At 35.6% G+C, this 22,508-nt stretch overlaps 1 protein-coding gene and 2 long non-coding RNA genes across 3 annotated transcripts; all 3 read right to left on the bottom strand.

The window, feature by feature from the left end:
* Positions 1 to 1,588: 1,588 nt before the first annotated feature.
* Positions 1,589 to 3,922, bottom strand: LOC105959891 (uncharacterized). The gene is made up of 3 exons (XR_016033408.1): positions 3,580 to 3,922; positions 2,010 to 2,172; positions 1,589 to 1,932 (listed from the first exon to the last, which is right to left on the bottom strand). It is a non-coding gene; the product is annotated as an uncharacterized LOC105959891 (long non-coding RNA).
* Positions 3,923 to 5,507: 1,585 nt separating this feature from the next.
* LOC148767994 (uncharacterized) lies at positions 5,508 to 6,461 on the bottom strand. The gene has a single exon (XM_088822726.1). It carries the CDS (start codon positions 6,459 to 6,461, stop codon positions 5,508 to 5,510), a length of 954 nt encoding a protein of 317 aa, XP_088678852.1.
* Positions 6,462 to 20,335: 13,874 nt separating this feature from the next.
* LOC148767993 (uncharacterized) lies at positions 20,336 to 21,317 on the bottom strand. Its single transcript, XR_016033407.1, has 2 exons — positions 20,948 to 21,317; positions 20,336 to 20,667 (listed from the first exon to the last, which is right to left on the bottom strand). It is a non-coding gene; the product is annotated as an uncharacterized LOC148767993 (long non-coding RNA).
* Between the last annotated feature and the right edge of the window lie 1,191 nt (positions 21,318 to 22,508).

Genomic DNA, 22,508 nt, shown 5'->3' with positions numbered 1-22,508 from the left:
GGGCGGCGCGTGGGAATGCGTGCGGGTTCGGCTCGTGTGCTGCTCCTCGATTCTTCGATCTTCGATCTTCCTCCTCTCGGATTTCACCTCGTATACTTCGATCTACTAAACACGTGGCACTAGACACGTAATAGTTAGAAAAACGGAAGAATAGAAAGAAGGAAAGAACTACCAAAAGGTTCGGCCAACGGATGGCCGATTCCGGCGAGATAGCGGCAGCGACGGCGGTGGTGGCCGCGGCAGAAGATGGCCGAGCGAGAGAGGGAGCGGCTAGGATTTAGTTCGTGTATTGTGTGTGTGCAAGACCTATAAATCAAGTATTTATATTGTCTTGCATAAAACCCTAACGGGCTTAAGTTGGACCGGGCCCAACAACTTAAGTTCGTTAGTTCTTTTACTTGCTCGTCTCTCTCAATTCAATGATCGGAAAATTGTAACGATTACATTTTCGGAATCATTATAATTTCCTCATCATTACGAGTGCCAACTCTCAATTTCCAACTTTCCAAAAGTGGAAACCCTAATTCAGTGCACTTTCCAAATTTGGAAACTTCCTGATTTAGAAACTCCACTAATACGTTTGCCTATTCTTTTTTCCTATTCTTATTCTCATTCATAATTCCAAATTACGAATGTTGGACCCAATCATATTGACTTCCAATCATGCAAAGATAACCCATTTTATATATGACCGTTTATTCAAAGATCTCATGTGCACGAGCAGTGTGACCCTCGATGGTTCAGGTGTAAGCTAGCCGTGGGCCCACAACCCTTTGTGGTCAAAACTCGTCCCTTAGAGTTACGATTAAAATGAAGCTTGTTTCACCTTAATCACCCAACGAATCAAGATTGGCGTCTAGCAACTACGCGTCATGATTCCCTAGATACAAATGAAGTGCCTTCAAGAACCTTCAGATATAGTTAACGTACAGTACGATCCCTTCGAGTCATATGTCCCCATTGAACTAGTGGTATTGGTTCGTCGAGACCTCTTTATTTGTTCAATGACGGTGCGATCGTTCTAAGTGTTGTAATCGTTACGTGCATGACTTAGAGAATCGAATTCTCTAATCATCACTTAGTCAGCTCTGGCCAGAGACTTAGAATGATTACAATCTATCAGAACACACAGTACATCCAAGACTATTCTAGCGATCGAATCCCTGACTACAATGCACAGACCTCCCACTAGATTTCGGACTGCACGAACACTGGCCCTTGGGGCGGTCCTCGGTGGAACTCAGGGACAGGTCACGATACAGCTGGTCATCTAGTGAAGTCACGGTGATGTCTAAGTCATAAGGACTAATGGTGTACAACTATACCATAGATATCTCTACTCGATTATTGGGAACCACTTAGAGATTTCTAGGGTGAGGGAGTTCAGTGAACTTGTAACACCCTCCATGTCGTTTATATAATTAAGAATAGTTTTTAGAAAAATGGACTTTATTAAAACCTTCGGATCCTATTTGATCCTTTAGAAAATAAGTTTGGAAATCGTCAAAGCATTTTTCTTTCTTCAAAACATAACCCACATTTGAAAGATATAATTTTCATAAAGAGTGCTACTTCAACATAGACGGAGTTTTAAAGCAATACTTGGAATACAGCGGAACACAAAATAACTTTATTTTACATACACCCCGGTTTAATAGACTAGATTCCTAAATAGAGTACATTATAATTACAACTATAAACTTCTCAAGTTAAAACACTTAAAAAGAAAGTGACTAATAAAATCTTTGAAAATAGTCGGTTGATATAAAAGCTCGCGATTCCTCGAACTCCGCTCCACCAATTTCCATAACCGCTTCGAGAAACTCAACCTTGACATGGGCGAAGAGCTTCCCCTGCTTAACGTATACTCACAAGGTTTTCTCACGTATAAACAAAATGTTGTATTAACATGGGGATGCAACGACCGAATAGCTGTAATACACATAGACATAAAGTCCCCATAGTCCGTATTAACAATTTAAACATATAGATGCAATATGACGGGATACCTATCAGATTCATAACATGGTTATCGGTAATAGACGTCAATATTCTGAGCCCGTTTATTAATGGAAGCTATCCACTCTATAGTCTATAGTACCGTAGTTGGAATACCGGCCCCTCCGTATTTCCGTGTCTACTCGACCGATAGCCATTTAAGATTCTGACTTCCTATACTGACCATGCAATATCATAAATGACAAATCATATAAACAATTCAAAACGTATAAATAAACATACTCATACTTATGTCAATACAATTACTATAATGTGACGGTATCCCCATCAGATTCATAACATGATTATCGGTAATAGACGTCGATATTCTGAGCCTGTTTTGAGGGGAGCTACCCACTCTAGTCTATAGTACCGTAGTTGGAATACTGGCCCCTCGTATTCCCGTGTCTACTCGACCGATAACCATATTAAGATTCTGACGTTCCTATACTTGACCATGCAATACCATAAATGACAAATCATTCGACTCCAATAATATAACCATGTTAGATCAAACTTACACTTAGCATAAAACGCATAACCATATAACACATAACCAAATAGCTAACAAACATAGTCCAACCATTTTCTTCCTAGAGTTTCTACTTCAAATAACTCACATAATCAATTCAAATTGTATAAATAAACATTCTTACAATTCACATATATTATGCAACGTACACGTACCACATAGAAGAGATATCACATACAAGAGAAGGGAATTATCATATTATTTCATATAACCACTTTCATAGTTATAACATACCAACGTGATTATCTTAAATGCATCATTCATACGTTTTCTAGGTTATACATTTATGTTAACATATAAGCATACGATAATCACAATAGCACATACGCACATAATATATGAAGTTCCAGTCCACATACTCTATTCCAAAGAACTACAAGGAAATCTGGCAGCTTCGGTACTTCAACTTTGAAAATTCATAACTCTTAAACCGTACATACAAACATTATGAAATTTTAACACAACGTTCACATATATGTGATTTATACCATATTAAAACAGTTCAGTAAAATACCTATCCATGGGAAAGAAATAATTCATTTAGTACAGTAACACCAGCAGAATTTCAGAACAGAGCATTCAACTTTAAAAATACTAATTAAATCATTCTTTCAACGAAACACCATGAAATTTCACGGAGAATCAGATTTATCCGTCTATAAACATATCCAGTTGGAATCGCATGAATCGGAACAAGATAAAATATAATTTATCACATAAATCATAGATAACTCGGAAATCCTGCAGTTTCAGAAAACGGTTCATAACTTGATCAATATAATTCCAAATTATGCATACCGTATATCAAAACGAAGCTAACAGAAATATCTACATGCACAATTAATTTCATAATTTTAAGAAAATAAATCATCGATGAAACATGTACTGGAACCTGAGGCTACGAATCTGGAAATCGAATTAGGGTTCATTGAAATCTATGTTTCATGACCTAGATCCCTAAATCCGATTCCTAAGCATATTAATCAATTAAATCACATAAACATCATCTTATTATAATCATGAATTCATTTAGTACCAAAAGTCTTTACCTCTTTGAAGAAAATCGAATACAAGGAAGAAGAGGAAACCGAAGGATTCTCGGAGCTTTGGCTGAAGGCTGTTGGGGCTGAACTTGGAGCTATCCCCTCCCTGATCCTCTCGATAGTCTCCGGATTATATAGGGAAATTAATCCCATTAATTAGATGTGAAACTTCCCAAGAAAGAAGGGGAAACTTTGATGAGTTCTCGTTACGTCTTCGGGAAAGGTAGCCGATAGTATGAAGGGAAGGGGATTCTGCTTCCGTGTGTTAGCTGCCGTGAGGTGAGAGGAAGAAGAGTGAAGGGAAGTCGTAGGGAAGTTGGGAGGAGAAGAAGAGGAGTCTTCCTTGGTTGACTCAAAAGAGGAGAAAAGAGATTTTTGTGTGTGGGGGGCTTATGCTGCCGTGAAAAACCAGGAAAGGAAGAAAGGGTAAATGGCAATTTACCAGTTTATGCTTGGAAAGTCTTGAGAAATTTACATGAGGGCTATTATGCAATATCTAAAACCATGGGGGTCTTAATAGCAATTAATCAAATATTTGCAAGTCAAGAATTTCATTAATCCTGTAATACATGTCAACTTAATACATATATACAGTACCCCACATACACAGCACATGTACACACTACACACATAAGGCACACACATGATATATATATACACAACTTTAATAGATATATCTCTGCTCATTAATTCATAAAACGATTAGAGATAAATTGCATAGATTAATTACAACATCATAACTCACGTAGCATATATGTACACATAACATTCACATATATGTATCTACATTCATTAAACCATAAATCGTAAAACAATTAAAGATCCATTGCATAGATTAATTATCATATCATAATTTTCATGAGGCCATATAAATTATAGTTAAGCATGTACATCAGAGAAATCAATATAATCTAAATTTAATATCAATATTAGAATAGATTAATTATTCATTTAAAGCACATAATTCATTTAATCACATAAATAGAATTACTCCATTATTTAACCAAATCGAGTTGATCACATTAAATCAAATATTATAGATCATATAAACAGTTAGGATGCAATAAACATTCACTAGATAATTCATGAAATGGACATCATCGATTTACTCAATATAATTTCATATAATATGCTTATGAAAATGCGGGGCGTTACAGAACTCGTCAACTGACGAGCACCAACTTATGCATGCCGATATCACAATACCGATTACTGATGAGATGCAGTACACATACACTAAGTGCTAGTCTCTTAATGGGAAAGGCCGATATCCTCATTGGTGGCGTAACCCTTCAACTAGGAACACTTTTAACAGTTATAGTACTTAAGTAAATATCTCACGATCCTAACGATCAATTACTAGTACTTGTAATAACTGTAAGGACTATATTTATGCTTGTGACAAAGGGACAAAGATATAGAATGCCAAGGTGTTTTATCATTAATACAAATAAAGGTTCGTTTATTACCATAATAAATACGAAAGACCACAGCCACATGTTGGCTTGTTGGTCACCTACTATAACATCACCGAGTTTCGTTAATTCTAAGTAGTAGAGATTGCCACGTTTAACACCACAACCAAGAGTCTTCCGGGTCAGAATATCCTGAAAGACAAAATGTTGGCCAAAAAGTAACGATACAATTTAGTGCTGAGGTAATTTGGCTTACAGATAACAAATTATATTCGAGATTAGGAACAATTAAAATGGTATCGAGTGTTATGGCATTGGATAGGAAAATTGACCCTTCTCCTGTAGTAGGAGAAGTACCACCATTGGCAGTAGATATGACCTGTTGGGATGAAGGGCGAATTTTTTTCAATATACTTGGGTCTCTAGTCATATGTTCGGATGCACCAGTATCAATAATCCAAGTATTATTCTTAGTAATGGCAGAAAAAATTCGAGCTTTAGCAACACTACCTGGTTGAGTTACATTGGCACTAGGTAATGAAAGTTGTTCCCGAGGTTGAAGATCTTCTTCTGATATAGCCACTGCAGCTTTGCCAGTAACATTCTTCCTCGGTTTTTTTGAAAAATCCCACAATTCGGGGTATCCAATGAGCTCATAACAACTTGTTTTAGCTCACCACAATGAGTGCAAGCGTAGTTACTCAATTTTCCCGAACCTTGACCATTTTTTGCTTTGCCATAATTGAAACTTTCCCCTCGCCGATTTCGATTAGCTATCATAGCCGTATTTTCATAGATCAGTTTAGACGTTCCCATGACTTGTCGTTGTTGTGACTCTCTTCTCACGCATGCGTCGGCTCCTTCCAGGTCCAACTTCGGGTCTTTTCGAAGAATTTCTCCTCGAATCTGATCATATTCAGAATCGAGGCCGCTTAGAAAAATATGAACTCGCAAACGCAACATTGTCGAGTGAACTTGTAGGAGCCCTTCAACCAATTCTTCTTGGGCGGTGTTTCGGTAATCAATTTCTTGGAAGATTGCAACCAATTCATTGTAATATGTAGATACAGGCCTCCCATTCTGAGTTGTCGAAAAAGATTTTTGATTTAATTCGAATAATCGTGTTTCGTCAGATCCATCGTAGAAAGTCTTTGACACTGCCTCCCATATTTCCTTTGCTGTTCCAAGACGAATAAATCGTTGCATCAGGTGAGGGCTCATTGAATCGATGAGCCAACTCTTCACTTTGTGGTTTTCGGTACATGTATCATAATTTGGATCTTCAAGTATGGGTTTTTTCGTTGCTCCTGTAAGATACCCAACTTTGTTGCGAGCTCCAATTCGCATCTCCATCAACTGCGACCATAATGGATAATTAGTTTCATTCAAAACAATACTAACAGGAAAGCCGGAGTTTTCTTGTTGGATAATAATCGGGGTTGAAGCAATTGAAGTTTTTTCTTTTTCAGTCATTGTAATTTCCTGTGAAGATTCGAAGTTATTCGAGAAAGGTATAAGGAATCAATAATGGTGACAAAAGACATTGATTCGTAGAAGAAAAAAAATTGGATGAACCATGCTCTGGTACCATGTTGAACACGGCAAAGCGAAGAATAATTCTTGTACCTATATTATTAACCCTTAATAGAGGTACATATATAAGAAAAAAGAATCAAGACTCCTACTCTAAGAAGGTGAATCAGTTGTACAAGGAAAATAAATAAAATTCCCTACAATCTCGGGATCTATAGAAATCTTCTCGGCTAACACCATCCATGAATGTTCTATTTGTCGACAAAAGGAAAGATGCACACTGTTTTTGAGGGAGGCGTATGAGAGAGGGCAGGGCCAGCTCAAGCTTATGGGGCCCTAGGCAAATAAACTTTTTGGGGGCCCTTATATTAATTTTTTAATTCAAAATTAAATGTTTTTTTTGGTATTTTCTTATTATTTGAAAAGGAAATATTAAAATTAGTAGATCTTATGTTATATTTTCTACAATTTGGCTTTCATATAAAATATTTTTGTTTAGTTTTATGAAAATATAAAAAAATATTTAAAATTTGGGGGCCTTAATTTATAAGAAGTCATTACAAATAAGTCCATCAACGGGTATTGATTCACAAGATTGTGAAAAGCGGTAATCGGATCGGTGGCGGTTAGGGACCGACTCACGATTAATCGGTGCGGCGGTGATTAATCGGTGATAAATCGGAAATAAATCGGTTTTTAAAATTTAATTTAATATATTTGTAGGTATTATTTATAAATACTCAAAACATAGATAAAAAAATATTTAAACATAGTTATATCTCCATCATGTATAAATCCTAATAACATAATAAAAATTTAATAATAATAAGATCATAATTCATAAATATCCTTATAAAATATAAATAAAAACACATTTTTTTTGAAATTACATACATTTCTCGCATACATCATTAGTTCTTTAACAATAATAGTTAAAATCCCAAATTTTATCAAAATAAAGCATAGCTCATATTTTTTTTTATAAAAATCCCAACTTTTATTTTGAATTATATTAATAAAAAAAAACCGATTTTTGACCAATTTTTTGCCGATTTTTTTGCGGATTTTTTACACCGAAGTTTGACCCGCCTTAAAGGTTGGACCGCCTCGGACCGCCTAAAACCGCCTCACTTCCAAACCTTTATACTAAAATCGTAAAGGTTTTGGACCGCCTCGGCCGATTTTTGGAATACTGCTTATTCATAAAGAGATCCAGACAAAAAACTCCTTTACCAATAAGTCCACACATGGTCCAAGTTTTTGTAAAACACTAAAATAGCCCATCATACTTTAATATGCTCCAATTTCATCCTTAACTTAATTTAACCTCAATTTGACCCCAAATTTTACAAATTGTTCAATTTTGACCCAAAGCTTTTTGTTTTTCGAAAAAACAAAAATTACAAAAAAAAAAAAAAAATCGCCGGAATCCGGCGTTGACTTTTCATTTTGTTTTTCTTTTCTGTTTTTTTCTTTTTGTAACATTTTTTTTCGTTTAAACAGCAATATTGTTGTGATTGACAGCAATATTAACTATATTACTGTTAAACACAGTAAAATTAACTAAACTACAGTTTAACACAGTAATATTGCTATACTAATCTCTAGCATGGTAATATTAACACAACAAAACTCATTATTATTGTGTAATAGAGTAATATTACTATGTTGACCGTTCAACAAATGTAAACATAATAAAAAGCCAAAAGAATTAATATTACTGTGAGTGACAGTAATATTACTACAACAACAGTAATATTACCGTCAACCACAATAATATTACAATAATAAACAGTAATATTATTACGTTACTCCGTGAATAACTCCAACAAACAAAAAAATCCAAAAAAAATAATAATATTGATGTGGTTGACAGCAATATTACTATAACAGCAGTAATATTACCGTCAACCACAGTAATATTATTGTGTTTACAATAATATTACAATAATAGACAGTAATATTATTACGTTACTCCGTGAATAACTCAAACAAAACAAAAAACCCAAAAAATAATAATATTGATGTGTTGTTGACAGTAATATTATTGTGTTAACAGTTATTTTACCGTCACCGACCGTAATATAATTACGTTGACTTGTCAACAAATCAAACTAAATAAAAAAAATAACAAAAAATAAAAAATAATAATATTACGTTAATTTATTGATAACGGCAAAACAATTACATAAATGTATTGTCAACGGCAGTACAATTACGTTAATTAATTTTCATTGACAGTATAATTACGTTAATTTACTGTCAGTGACAGCACAATTACGGTCAACGTTTAGCGGCGGAGGTAAAAAAAAAAAGAAAGAAAGAAAGAAAAACTTAAAATAACACTAAAAAAAAGTCAACGCCGCCGGAAACCGGCGAAAAAATCCGGAAGAAAAAAAAATCTAAAAGTCGAATTCGGCGGCAAAAACATTTGTTTTGAATTTTTTTTTTTTTTGAAAAAAAAAGGTCAAAATTGTATTTTTGTGGACAAAATTCATTAAATTGGGGTTACAATTAAGAATTGGGTATAAAGGGTTAGGGGTAATATTGGCATATACATGAATGTTTTCATTATTTATAATAAATATTAAAGGGATGAGCTTATTTGTGAAAGAGATATAGCCCCTAAATCTAGAATAATAAAGATGTTTGGTTGGGGACTTATGCACTAAACCCTCAATTTATAATACACATAATTTAGGGGGCCCTAGGCATGGCCTAAGTTGCCTATGCACTAGAGCCGGCCCTGAGAGAGGGTGCTTGATTGAGCCCAATCCTATTTATGAGGTTAAGAGGAAGCTTCTTAATCTTGTTCTTTTTGGGCGTCGGGGTTTGGACAGAGGTCGTGCTGATAACTCGAAGAGTGAAGTGGAAGAATTGCGCGATGATTGAGGTGTGTGATAATGTTTTCTTCACTTGCTACGCTACTTGTAAAGTTGGAAGCTTCGTACGAAGCAATTGGATAATGTTAGCACTTGGGGAGGCGTCACAAGGTATCTCTACTTAATTTTCTTTTCGTCCATGGTTTTTTCGTGCATGTGACATTGATTAGATGCTTGGTTTTTTGTTATTAGATTCATATTGATGGATATTGCATATTGAATAGCAATCACCATTGATGAAAAGAGATGGAAGAGTTTTAAGTGGCGCAACTAAATTTATTCAAAACTCGTATAATAATTGTTATCATTCTCTTGTTCTTGATTGGCTTGAATGGAGTAACCCAAACATTCATGCCGCTTCTTTTTTTTGATTGAATAGGTGAAATCGATAAGGGCTTTGTTTGGCAATGTCTGAACTATATGCACTATGGGTATCTCTTTGATTTTCTTGTCTCTAGATTTATAAATCGAATGCCATTGGGTCAAGACATGTTAGAGATCCTTTAATAGAAATATGTGTATCTTTGCAGGTATTTGTAGCAATGCAGTTATTTCACTGTTCAACTAATCAAGCTATGAAGAATTATGGGCATATTATTATGTACATGATGAGTTTAAAAAGTTAGAACCCGATGAAACGACTGTGACCTCACTAAGTGCTAATTGTGAACTTGTATCCCTTGTCTAATTGGGAAGATCCACTCTCATTTATTTTGCCAGCTAAGCGAAATTCCACATTATTTCACCGGAGGTATCATGATTCACACATTTGTATTTGATCAGCAAGATATCTTATTAATAAAAGAAAAGTTGCTTAGTGAAACCCTAGGAAAACTTATCCCCGCCTATTTTAAGGTTGAATTTTTTATATTACTTAATGAAACACGTGGATTATTTCCACATTTTGTTTTTAACTTTCTTATTTTCTAACTAAATTTTAGTTATGGAATAAGTAGTGCTTAGTGGGTTAAGTATAGTGCTTAGTGGGCTAAGTATAATACTTAGTGGGCTATGTAGTGCTTAGTGGGTTAAATTGTGGATATTATCTTAACTACTAAACTAACCCACTAACCCATGTTCTTGAGTGCTCTTGTAGTTGGTTTTCTTGCAGATCATGGGCTGAGGAGTGGAAGCTTGGAATGTCTATAAATACCGACTTCAAGACTCATGGAAAATCATCGATTCTAAGAAACAAAAACCGAGAGCTGAAAATAATACATGAGTGTTTTAGAGTGGTTTTAGAATCGGTTGTTTGTACTCCTCATGAGTACATTCTTTGTAGTCTAGATTGTTTAGCATATAGTTTTTATGTTTCTAGACTTGGTTGTAAGAATGATCAAGATAGTGATTCATTCATAAGAAAGAAGTTCTTTACGTACTCCTCACGAGTACATTCTTTGAAATCTAGAATTTTTAATATTTCTCTTTTTGTTTCTAGATTTGAATGTAAGAATGATCATGATAATGATTAATTCATAAGGAAGAAGTTTTCGTACATCTTCTCTTTGTATTCTTGGAATACTGTTTTAATACAATTTTTCCGTCCTGTAAAGGACAAGTTCACAAGTTTTACTTGTGAACATTTTTTAGATCTGAGTATTGTCTTTATATTTCCGCTGCATGTTTATTTAAGTGTCATAACACTTAAGATAACACCTCTGTATTAAACGAATTCGGGACCATAAACTCTTTCAATTGGTATCAGAGCCAACACTTGACGAATACCAAGTGTTTGTTCCTATTTTTTTTCAGTAACGAATTCGTGATGGATACTCAGATGATTGCCTCTATGCGACCTCCTGTACTTGATGGCACAAACTACACCTACTGGAAAGTCAAGATGAGGGCGTACATCAAAGCCATTGATGAGAGAACCTGGAGATCTATTCTTACTGGATGGAAGCCACCAACTATAACAGATGCGGATGGGGATGTATTTCCAACACCAGAATTACGGTGGACAACAGACGATCTATCAAATGCCAATCAAAACTCAAAGGCGTTAAATGCAATCTTTAATTCAGTAGATTTAACAATGTTTAAATTGATCTCAGTGTACACTTGTGCGAAGGATTCTTGGGAGGTTCTTCAGCTACATTGTGAAGGATCAGGCAGTGTCAGAAGTACTAAGCTCAGATTACTCTCTTCCAAATTTGAGAGACTGAGAATGGAAGAAACTGAAACGATTTCTCTGTACAATGAGAAATTGATTGATTCACCTAATGAATTTCAATCCTTAGGTGGTCCTTTGAGCAATGAGACACTGGTGAATAAGGTACTGAGAACTCTTCCAGAAAGATTCAACATGACAGTGACTGCAATTGAGGAGGCCAAAGACACATCGTCTCTATATTCAACATGACAGTTACAGGATTTGGACATTATGCTAATGAATGTGCAAATACCTTGAGAATAAGAGGAATGAGCCTGATTTGTGCTGTCAGTGATGAGGAGGAAGAGCAACCTGAACAGACAGAGGAGCAGCAACCCACTAAACAGGCTCTTTCTGTCAGATATATCACTAAAAATTGTCCTGTAACAGAATCACATGGAGTTTCTCTAGATGCTGCAACACTTTCTGAAACACTTTCAGTAACTCAAAATTCTAAGTTAGATAATAGTCATTATACATGTTTGAACTCTATTTCTTTGAATGCTGCAGAATACAGTAAAGAAGCAGTGGGAGATGAGGAAGAAATGTATAAGAAATTGTTTAGTGACTTGGAGAAGAAGACTCATGCTCTAGATGCAGCCAACAAGGAAAATTCTTCCCTTAAAGACACAATCACTCATTTGGAGGTTGGTATCACCAAGAAGGATCTTGAGCTGGCAAAGGTTAACGATGAACTCAAAGAAGCAACTCTAGAAACCAAGAGGATGAATACCGGCACAACTAAACTCGAAGAGATTGTGTCACTAGAGAAGTACAAAAAAAATGAAGGTCTAGGGTTCAAAAAACAAGTGAAGAAACACAAGCCAGTAAAGAAGAAGGAAATTGTCTTTGTAAAAGAGAAGGGTTCAAATGGAAATGAATGCAGAAATTCCACAGTCACATCACTCCAGGTAACATCTCCAAGAAAAAGGTAGAATTTACCAAAAAAGAGTGTAGAATATGGACTCCCAAAGGTAAACTTATATGCAAAGCAATATACACTTCTTTAAATGCTAACATTTCAGGTTCATGGTACTTTGATAGTGGATGCTCTAGGCACATGACTGGAACTAAAGAATTTCTATCAAACTACCATACACTCAATGGTGGACGTGTAACCTATGGAGGAGGAGCTAAAGGCAAAGTGGTTGGACGTGGAACACTCAGTATTGAGGGACTTCCAAAACTTTCAAATGTCTTGCATGTTGAAGGATTGGGGTCAAATCTCATCAGTATTAGTCAATTGTGTGATGATGATCTACGTGTTCAATTTGATAAATACTGTTGTTCTGTGTTTGATAATCAAAATCATTGTGTACTGACAGGTTCCAGGTCAATGGATAACTGTTATCAAACAGGTGACACCATCTCATGCAAGAGATCAAGAGTAAGTGAAGTAGAGTTGTGGCACTAGAAACTAGGGCACACAAACTTCAAAAATGTGAAGCTGCTCAACAAGTACAATGCCATAAGAGGAATTCCAGATCTCAAGATCAAGGACATTCTTATATGCGGAATGTGTCAGAAGGGAAAGCAAACTAGAGTGCCACACAAAGTGTTACAACACGTTGGTACCACGATTTGTTTTGAACTTGTACGTATGGATCTTATGGGTCCTATAGAGGTAGAAAGTCTAGGTGGTAAAACATATGTATTTGTGTGTGATGATGATTTTTCGAGATATACTTGGGTGTATTTTTTAAGAGAAAAATATTATCTAGAATACATGCATGTGTTTGGATGTGTTTGCTATGTCCTAAATGACAGAGATCATCTAGCTAAATTTGATTCAAAAAGTGATTTGAGTTTATTTGTGGGATACTCTAATAACAGTCATGCATATAGAGTATATAACTTAAGAACTCGAACCATTATTGAATCTGTAAATGTGGTATTTGATGATTTTGCTGATCTCCGCCGTAAAACATCTGAAGATGAAGTTGATGACCTGATTGCTAAAGGAGAAATAACCGGTGGAGACACTACTGCCACATGTGCTTCAGATATAAACAGTCCAGTGTTAAGAGAAGAGGGTGTTGAGCCAAGTGTCAACACATCTGACTCAATACTTTCTACGGAGAACACAGAAGCTGAAGCGCAGCCAACTCATGATTTCTGCAGAAAGGACCTTTCCAGTAGAATCCAGAAAAATCACCCCTCTACTCAAGTTATGGGAGATATCTTTGATGGGATAAGGACCAGAAGAAAAGAGAGGGTGAATTACAGAGATATGGTAAGATTTGCAAATTTATCTTCTGAATGTGCACTAACTGGAACTACTTGTTTTGTATCTTCAGTTGAACCAAAGAATATTGCAGAAGCACTGAAGGATGAGTTTTGGATCAATGCAATGCATGAAGAATTGAATCAGTTCATCAGGAATGATGTTTGGTACTTAGTTCCCAGACCAAGTCATATATATGTGATAGGAACTAAGTGGATCTTCAAAAACGAAACTGATGAAAAAGGTACAGTTGTTAGAAATAAGGCTAGGTTAGTAGCACAAGGTTACACTCAGATAGAAGGTATAGATTTTGATGAGACCTTTGCTCCAGTAGCTAGAATTGAATCTATTAGGTTACTTCTTGCTACAACCTGTTTTCTTAAAATCAAATTGTATCAGATGGATATCAAAAGTGCATTTCTAAATGGTGTTTTAAATGATGAAGCATATGTAGAGCAGCCCAAGGGTTTTGAAGATTCTGCCAAGCCTAATCATGTGTTCAAGCTTAAGAAGGCTTTGTATGGTTTTAAACAAGCTCCTAGAGCTTGGTATCAAAGACTCACTGACTTCTTACTTGAAATACAGTTTACCAGAGGAGAGGCAGACAGAACTCTATTTGTTAGAATAACAAATAACCATATCATTATTGTAAAGATATATGTTGATGATATTGTTTTTGGTTCTACTTTTGCTAACCTTTTACAGTATTTTGTAGATTATATGTCTCACACCTTTGAAATGAGCAGGGTAGGAGAGTTGAATTACTTCCTAGGACTCCAAATCAAACAGACATGTGAAGGAATTTTTGTAAATCAAAAGAAGTATGCTCTCAATATGGTCAAAAGGTTTGAGTTGGAGTCAGCCAAGCCCATGAAAACTCCAATGGGTTCAAGTCAGAAACTGTCCAAGAACGATGTTGCTGAAGATGTTGACAGCACCCTATACAGAAGCATGATTGGAAGCCTTCTGTATCTAACTGCAAGCAGACCGGATATTATGTTTAGTGTTTGTGTGTGTGTCAGGTATCAAGCTAATCCCAAAGTCACTCATCTTAAAGCTGTGAAGAGGATTATTTGGTATGTTGCAGGTACAGTAGACTTAGGCATTCAGTTTTTCAAAGACACTAATACTAATTTGATAGGTTTTAGTGATTCTGATTGGGCTGGGGATATTAGTGATAGAAAAAGCACATCAGGTGCATGTTTCTTTTTGGGGAATAATCTGGTTTCATGGTTTATTAGAAAACAAAATTGTGTATCACTTTCAACAGCTGAATCAGAATATGTAGCTGCTGGAGGATGTTGTGGTCAACTAATTTTGATGAAACAAATGTTGGGGGATTATGGGTTAAACAGTGACACCTTGACCATATATCGTGATAATTCAAGTGCTATTGATATTTCAAAAAATCCTGTTCAACACTCAAGAACTAAACACATAGATATTAAACATCATTTTATTCGTGATATAGTTGAGAAAAATATAGTGTGCTTAAAGTACATTCCTACAGAAGATCAGTTGGCTGACATCTTTACAAAGGCATTAGATTATGAGAGGTTCTCTAAACTTAGAAAATCTCTCGGGATGTGTACTCAATAAACATGTCCTGAAATATGTTGCAGCACCTCATCAAACATCTTAAGCTGCAACATAATTTACTGAAGCTTAGCTTCTTTAAACAATGGCTTCACTGTGATATAATATTCTCTAAATAAGTAACTGGAAGTCTTTCACCTTGAAACGTGATCATGCTTCATGTAAACATTCAGAGAACAATTATAATCACATAAGTCAAACTCCTCTATCTGAATAGTCATATCTTAGTAACTGAGGAACTTTCAAACTGAACATTTGATCATGTTCCATGTAAATTGTTTGACTTGAAAATAAGGGTTTAAAAAAAAAAATTATATCTATATATTTATAGATATACATATCTATGCATGTTAGCCATTTTTTTTCACACTATTAATCATTAAAAGATGTGTTTATTATTTAAGTTTAAATTTCGTGAGTGTTATTATTTTTATCACTATTATTATTATATTATTATTGAATTATCACTATTTATATGGGTCATGGAGTACATGGGTTAGTCTTTTATTTTCCACTAAGTCCACTCCTTATTGTGCCATGTGTCACGTTTTGTCTTAAACTGCCAAATAAACATTTATTCTCATTAATCACACTTTCTCCAAGAAAAACGCACACCACTTCTTCACCTTCTCCACTTTCAATTTTTTTTTCAGCAAAAATTAGGGCTTATAAATTTCGTGCTTCTTTTTCGAAAAATTCACACTCAAAAATCAAAAGCACAAGAAGCAATTTTTTATCTACTGTATCATGGCATCTCCTCCAAGAAATCCTCTTCCAGCCGTTGGTAACGATGATGCAGCACCTGAACCAGCAGACCCAAATCTAGCCATCATCATTCATCCTGTCAACTTTGAAGCTATGCCGATCCGCTTTATTGAGCCCGGAGACGAGCTGAATCCGATTGACCCAGACAACTTCCAGAACGTGGATCCCTCTTCCACCGCAAGAAGGTTTTCTACTCGCCGGTCCAAGCGCATGAATCCCTTCCCAGATCTGAATGCATCTGGGTCACAACGTCGGAGGGGAGGAAATTCTCCCAACAGAGGTGGAAGAAGAGGCGGCAAAGGTGGTCGTACTCCAGTTAGGCCAAACCCACCAAGAGGCCTTCACTTGGTTGATGAAGAAACGGATGACAAAAAGGAGATCCTACCTTTGCAGAACCAGAAGCTCAAGCTCTTTCTTCAAGCTCCACGGAGTTATCCTCCAAAGACGCACCTCCACCAGCATCAACTTAGGGGGAGACATTTCAGCCCAACATGGCAGCAACTTCCTCAACATCCTGTTTCTGAAGATGTTGCTGCCCATGTTCCTGAAAATGCTGCTGCACCTACTGCCTCAGACAATGTCCCTCAGAGTGCTGTTGAGGATGCTGCTCCCTACCAAGATGAGGAAATGCCTGATTTTTCTTGGATGTCCTCTGCTGAGCATGTAGATATTCCCACTGTTGATGCTCAGGAATTTACCACCACTGAAGAAACACTCTCAGTTCCACCTGAAGATCCTCTGGAAACTCTGGCAGAGGCAGCTGTTCAAGTGGATGCATCACCTTCCCAGGCTAAAGAAGAAAAGAAAAGTGATGACAGCTGGGAAGTTCCACTTGCCTCCTTCCGAAAAAAATTGCCAATATAGGTAATCTTGCCCAGAAAATTTCTTCCTCCACTCATCTTCCTTATCGTTCTCTCATCTACTCCATTCTGCTTTCTCAAAATTTGGGCCAAGATGAATCAGAATATTTTCACACTCCACTTGGCATGATAACTATTTCTCAAAATTTTCTCAAAGCTCCTCATGTCCAAGATCTTCCCTGGAATGGAGATAATTTTCTCTCAAAATCAGGTCAAAATAATCTTGGTACTGAAGGTGTTGCTCCTCATGTTGACAACACCCCTAACATCCTTGTTTCTGTTCCACGAGATCTTTTGTTACAACAGCTTACTCACTCCCTAGCTCAGATCACTTATCATCAGTGCATGGTGGAAATGCTCCAAAAAGCTCTTTCTGATCAAAAAGGGGGAGAACAAGCGCCAGTCATGAAGTTGAAGCAGGGAATTCTCATCCTTTGGATGCCAGGGGCAGAGAGCATGGAGTTAATGAAGAAGAAGAAAAGAATGAGGGTGAAGCTGAATGAGAAGAGGAAAGCAGTGGGTCCAGTGCTAGTGATGGAGGAACAACAGCTGATACTGAGGAGACCTTGGATATTCTACTTTAATTTTTTTTTATGAACAATATTCGGTTTTGTTCAGTTTTTATTTTCCCTCTGAACTTTTATGTTAATGTTGGTTGTCAAATTCAGGGGGAGTTCAAGCAATGACTCAGGGGGAGTTAAGCTAAAATTTAGTTTTGATCAGAAAGTTAAAAAGGGGGAGTTTGAAACACGTGGATTATTTCCACATTTTGTTTTTAACATTCTTATTTTCTAACTAAATTTTAGTTATGGAATAAGTAGTGCTTAGTGGGTTAAGTCTAGTGCTTAGTGGGCTAAGTATAATACTTAGTGGGCTAAGTAGTGCTTAGTGGGTTAAATTGTGGATATTATCTTAACTACTAAACTAACCCACTAACCCATGTTCTTGAGTGCTCATGGGCTGAGGAGTGGAAGCTTGGAATGTCTATAAATACCGACTTCAAGACTCAAGGAAAATCATCGATTCTAAGAAACAAAAACCGAGAGCTGAAAAGAATACATGAGTGTTTTAGAGTGGTTTTAGAATCCGTTGTTTGTACTCCTCATGAGTACATTCTTTGTAGTCTAGATTGTTTAGCATATAGTTTTTATGTTTCTAGACTTGGTTGTAAGAATGATCAAGATAGTGATTCATTCATGAGAAAGAAGTTCTTTACGAACTCCTCACGAGTACATTCTTTGAAATCTAGAATTTTTAATATTTCTCTTTTTGTTTCTAGGATTTGAATGTAAGAATGATCATGATAATGATTCATTCATAAGGAAGAATTTTTCGTACATCTTCTCTTTGTATTCTTGGAATACTGTTTTAATACAATTTTTCCGTCCTGTAAATGACAAGTTCACAAGTTTTACTAGTGAACATTTTTTAGATCTGAGTATTGTCTTTATATTTCCGCTGCATGTTTATTTAAGTGCCATAACACTTAAGATAACACCTCTGTATTAAACGAATTCGGGACCATAAATTCTTTCATTTAATATTAATTTTTGGATCATTATTTTCTGTTCAATTCAAATATCGATTTTTTTTGGTGCGGGTGGTTTTGGGGATTTTGCGTACATTAATCTGGCGAACTTTGAATTCGAAAATATCTCTATATTATCCTTTTTAAATCAGCCGCATAATAAAATTCGGAGATTTATGCACTGATTGTTAATGTTCTATTTACGAGTTCTAAATGTAGATTTCGTTCTTTCTAGTTAGGTATCTTTTTTACTTATCTAGAATTGAAGTAGAAATCGACTAGGATTCTATTACCTAGTTAAATCGATATCTTAGGGCTCAAATTAGGTTTGAAGGCTTATTTTCGTCCCTATATAAGTCATAAGAACCTGTGAAGTCCTAGGTAGCTTTAGTCGAAAAATTCTAGCATAAAGGCTTTGAAGAGTGCAGCCGGTGCTGCAGCCCTGTCTGCACATCAGGTGTGGCAACAGGACGGGTTTCTTCTACCAGGCCACAAAGAAGATCGGCGTTTCGAGAGAAGTGCTTAAGACCTCTCCCGCCGTCTGAAAGGAGTTCAGCATTGGAGGGAATCCAAGAGTGCGGATGGAGGAATTGTTTTGATAATCAACAAGTTCAAGTCGTAAGCAAGAAGGGTGTATAACATAAAGAGGTATTCTGTAGTGTTTTATTAACTCCTATTAATGTGCAATGTAAGTCTGAACTAGTTTGCAAGTTCTTGTGGATGTAGGGTACATTTGTATTCGAACCACATTAAATTCTTGTATTTTTTTATTCTGCTTTTAGTAGATTACTTCTGTAGACACACAAAATCAACATGGTGCATTTCATGTTGATTTTAATTTTTTTTCTCTCGTTTTTCTTGATATTGCTGAACTGATTTGTTTGTTGGATGGGAAGGCTTCATATATAAATAAATAAATAAATAAATAAATAAAAAAAAAAGGAGAAAAAGACTGATAAGTTATGAAACCCGCATGTTTCATCTCTGTAATTTTGACGAAAATTCTAAGCTATATGTTGCTCTTCGAACCAATATTTTGCGACATCTATTTTTCTTTCCAGAAAAATGAAAATCTGACGGCTATGTCATAGTATGAATGCAAGAGATTGTTGGGTGCTTCATCGCAGTCTACCCAAGAATCCTGTTTTCCTTTTGTTTCACAGCTATATCCCTTTAAACGACATTTAGTCAATGAATGTGAGAGAAATTTTGTTTTTTGTTTTTTTTTATGTTGTATTTAATTGAATAATCTAATAATTTTATGATGTATTAGGCTTTTTACCTATTTTTAATTTCTCTAAAAGGAATGGTACTGTAAATCTGGGGACGTCTGCTAGATCATGTATATGCTTAAATTTTGGAGAGATTGATAAAGCAATTGTTGTTTGTTAATTGCCTTGGAATGGAGTTTTTCTTCTTTACATACACTCTATAAAATGGGGCTCTTTGAGAAAACCCCCTCACTACTTTTTTTAATTGAGGGAGGCCCAAAATATTTTAGTCCGTTTGAGAAAAGTCCACACCCATTTCCAGCCATTATGTTTTCCAGCTTTACCCCCGCCCGCCACCTCATCCGCGATTTTTTTATTATTTTCCGTTTTTTTAATCGACTATGAAGCATAGTCGATTAGTCTTAAATCGACTATGCTTCATAGTCGATTAAGGAAAATCTTTAATTTTTTAATTTTTTTTTTGTTTCTAATTTTGTTTTTAATTTTTTTTTTGGTTTTTTTAATTTTTTTTCTCTATCAGGTTTATTAATGCATAGTCGATTAAAATTTTAGCTATTAAAAATAACAAATCACAATTACAAAAAAAATGCAAAATCAATTATATTTAAAAAAAAATACAAACATTGTAATTGATTTATACATTGGAATCAATAAACAAAAAATCAAAAAAAAAAAAAAAATTGAACAACTAGAGTCGGTTAACTTAATCGACTACTGAACATAGTCGATTAAGCCTTAATCGACTATTGAACATAGTCGATTAAACCACGTAGTCGATTAAGGGCCCTGCCTGCGCGAATTTGTTTTTTCTGCGCGAATTCAGCAAATCCATCGGAATCTTCCACCCAAAACCACCGCCGCCAGCAGACCCATCGCAATCCTCCACCCATATCATAAATGCGACAAACTTTAAACAGTAATTAAACCATAAATCAAACACCACTAATTCTACAAACACCAAATTAAACAAAAACGAAGGCCGTCGTCGGGCTTCAAACAAGTGAAAGCATGGTTGTTAAATTGCAAATCGAATCGTAAAAACACGAAAATCATTTTGCTATTTAAGAATTGCAAATCACCGAACCGTAAAAAAAAACTGTATAAAATCACGGTAGATCGAAAAGGCAGAAGACTCGAAACGAATGGCAACAACAAAATTTCAAACCAGAAGAAAAGGGAAAAAATACCTCAGCTTCTGCTGATTTTGTGTGTGTAATTTGTGTGTGTGTGTGTCTGTGTGTTTGTGTGTGCGAGAGAAAGAGGAGAGAGATAGAGAGAGAGAAGAGATAATATTTGTGTGTGTGTGTGCCTGTGTGTTTGTGTGTGCGAGAGAAAGAGGAGAGAGATAGAGAGAGAGAAGAGAAAGAGGAGAGTGAGAATGTGACGTGGGTTGGTTGGGGAAGAGGCCACAATGGTACAACTTAGTCAATGGCTATAATTTAGGGGTAATAAGGGTGGTTTGGGAATTATTAAATAATATTTGGGAAGAATATTAGGTAAGGGGGTTTTCTCTAATTAGTTTTGGGAGGGGGGGTTTTGTTAACTCATTTACCTAGATGAGGGGGGTATTGCTAATTATCCCCTATAAAATTGCTAACCTCTCTCTCCCCTTGGACACTTTCCTCGGATCTGCTACATTTTTTATCTTGTCTATTTATTTATTTTTTTCACAAAAATATTTATCTTACATATAAAAGAAGGGATCTTTACAAATAAACCATCAATGGGTACTTATATATAAAGAGATTTAGGCAGTAAACTCCTTTACAAAAAAGTCACACATGGTAAAAGACTATAATAGCCCCTCATACTCTAATATGCTCTAATTTCATCATTTAATTTAGGCGCTATTTGAGAAAAACCCCTCATTACTTTTTTTTAATGGAGAGAGGCCCAAAATATTTCTCTCCATTTGAAAAAAGTCCACACCCATTTTCCGCCATTATATTTTCCAGCTTTACCCCCGCCCGCCACCTCATCACTGCTTTATCCCGCCCGCCACCTCATCACTGGGTCATGCGCTCAACAATTTTTTTCCCGTTTATTTTGTATCAGTTTCCTTAATCGACTGTATGCTTTATAGTCGATTAAGGAAATTCTTTAATTTTTTAATTTTTTTTTTTGTTTTTTATTTCAGCTATTAATAGTCAGAATTTGCTAATAAACATAACAAATCACAACTGCGAAAAAATACAAAATCGACTATATTTTACAAAAAACAAAAAATATATAAAAACGTAGTCGACTATATTTGCTACTAACACTTAATCGACTACTAGAGCGTAGTCAATTAACTTAATCGACTATAAAAAAACCTAATCGATTAACTTAATTGACTATCAAAACGTAGTCGATTAACCTACTCGGACATCCTCTGCACGCGTCATCTTCCATCCAATCTATCCAAAAAATCCTAAATCAGCCGCAACACACCATCACCACTTTCGTATGACAAAATCTTCACTTTTACCATCACAATGGGAAACTGTAAGAGCATCTACCTTTCATGTGATTGTGTGCGCCTCTAGAATAATTAAAGTGATCATAATAATAACTTGACTTATTAAAATATACGAATAAACAGTTGCTGTTAGTTTGTTCTTTGTTCCCAGGCCTTGGTACAACGAAACTACTTGGCCTGTGGATATTGCATTCCACAATACATCCGAAATATTCCTGCCCAAATTATATACGCAAATCAATTTCAAATTATATATATACACACACATATTCCCCAAAATTCACATA

This window comes from Erythranthe guttata, chromosome 9 (genome assembly GCF_056151865.1).
Source record: "Erythranthe guttata isolate IM_541 chromosome 9, IM_541, whole genome shotgun sequence".
Lineage (NCBI taxonomy): Eukaryota > Viridiplantae > Streptophyta > Magnoliopsida > Lamiales > Phrymaceae > Erythranthe > Erythranthe guttata.
This window is presented reverse-complemented; position numbering and strand designations above follow the sequence as displayed.

Bases quoted from the DNA above. Each gene is read 5' to 3' on its own strand.
- LOC148767994 (XM_088822726.1), bottom strand. From the start codon at position 6,461: ATGACTGAAAAAGAAAAAACTTCAATTGCTTCAACCCCGATTATTATC.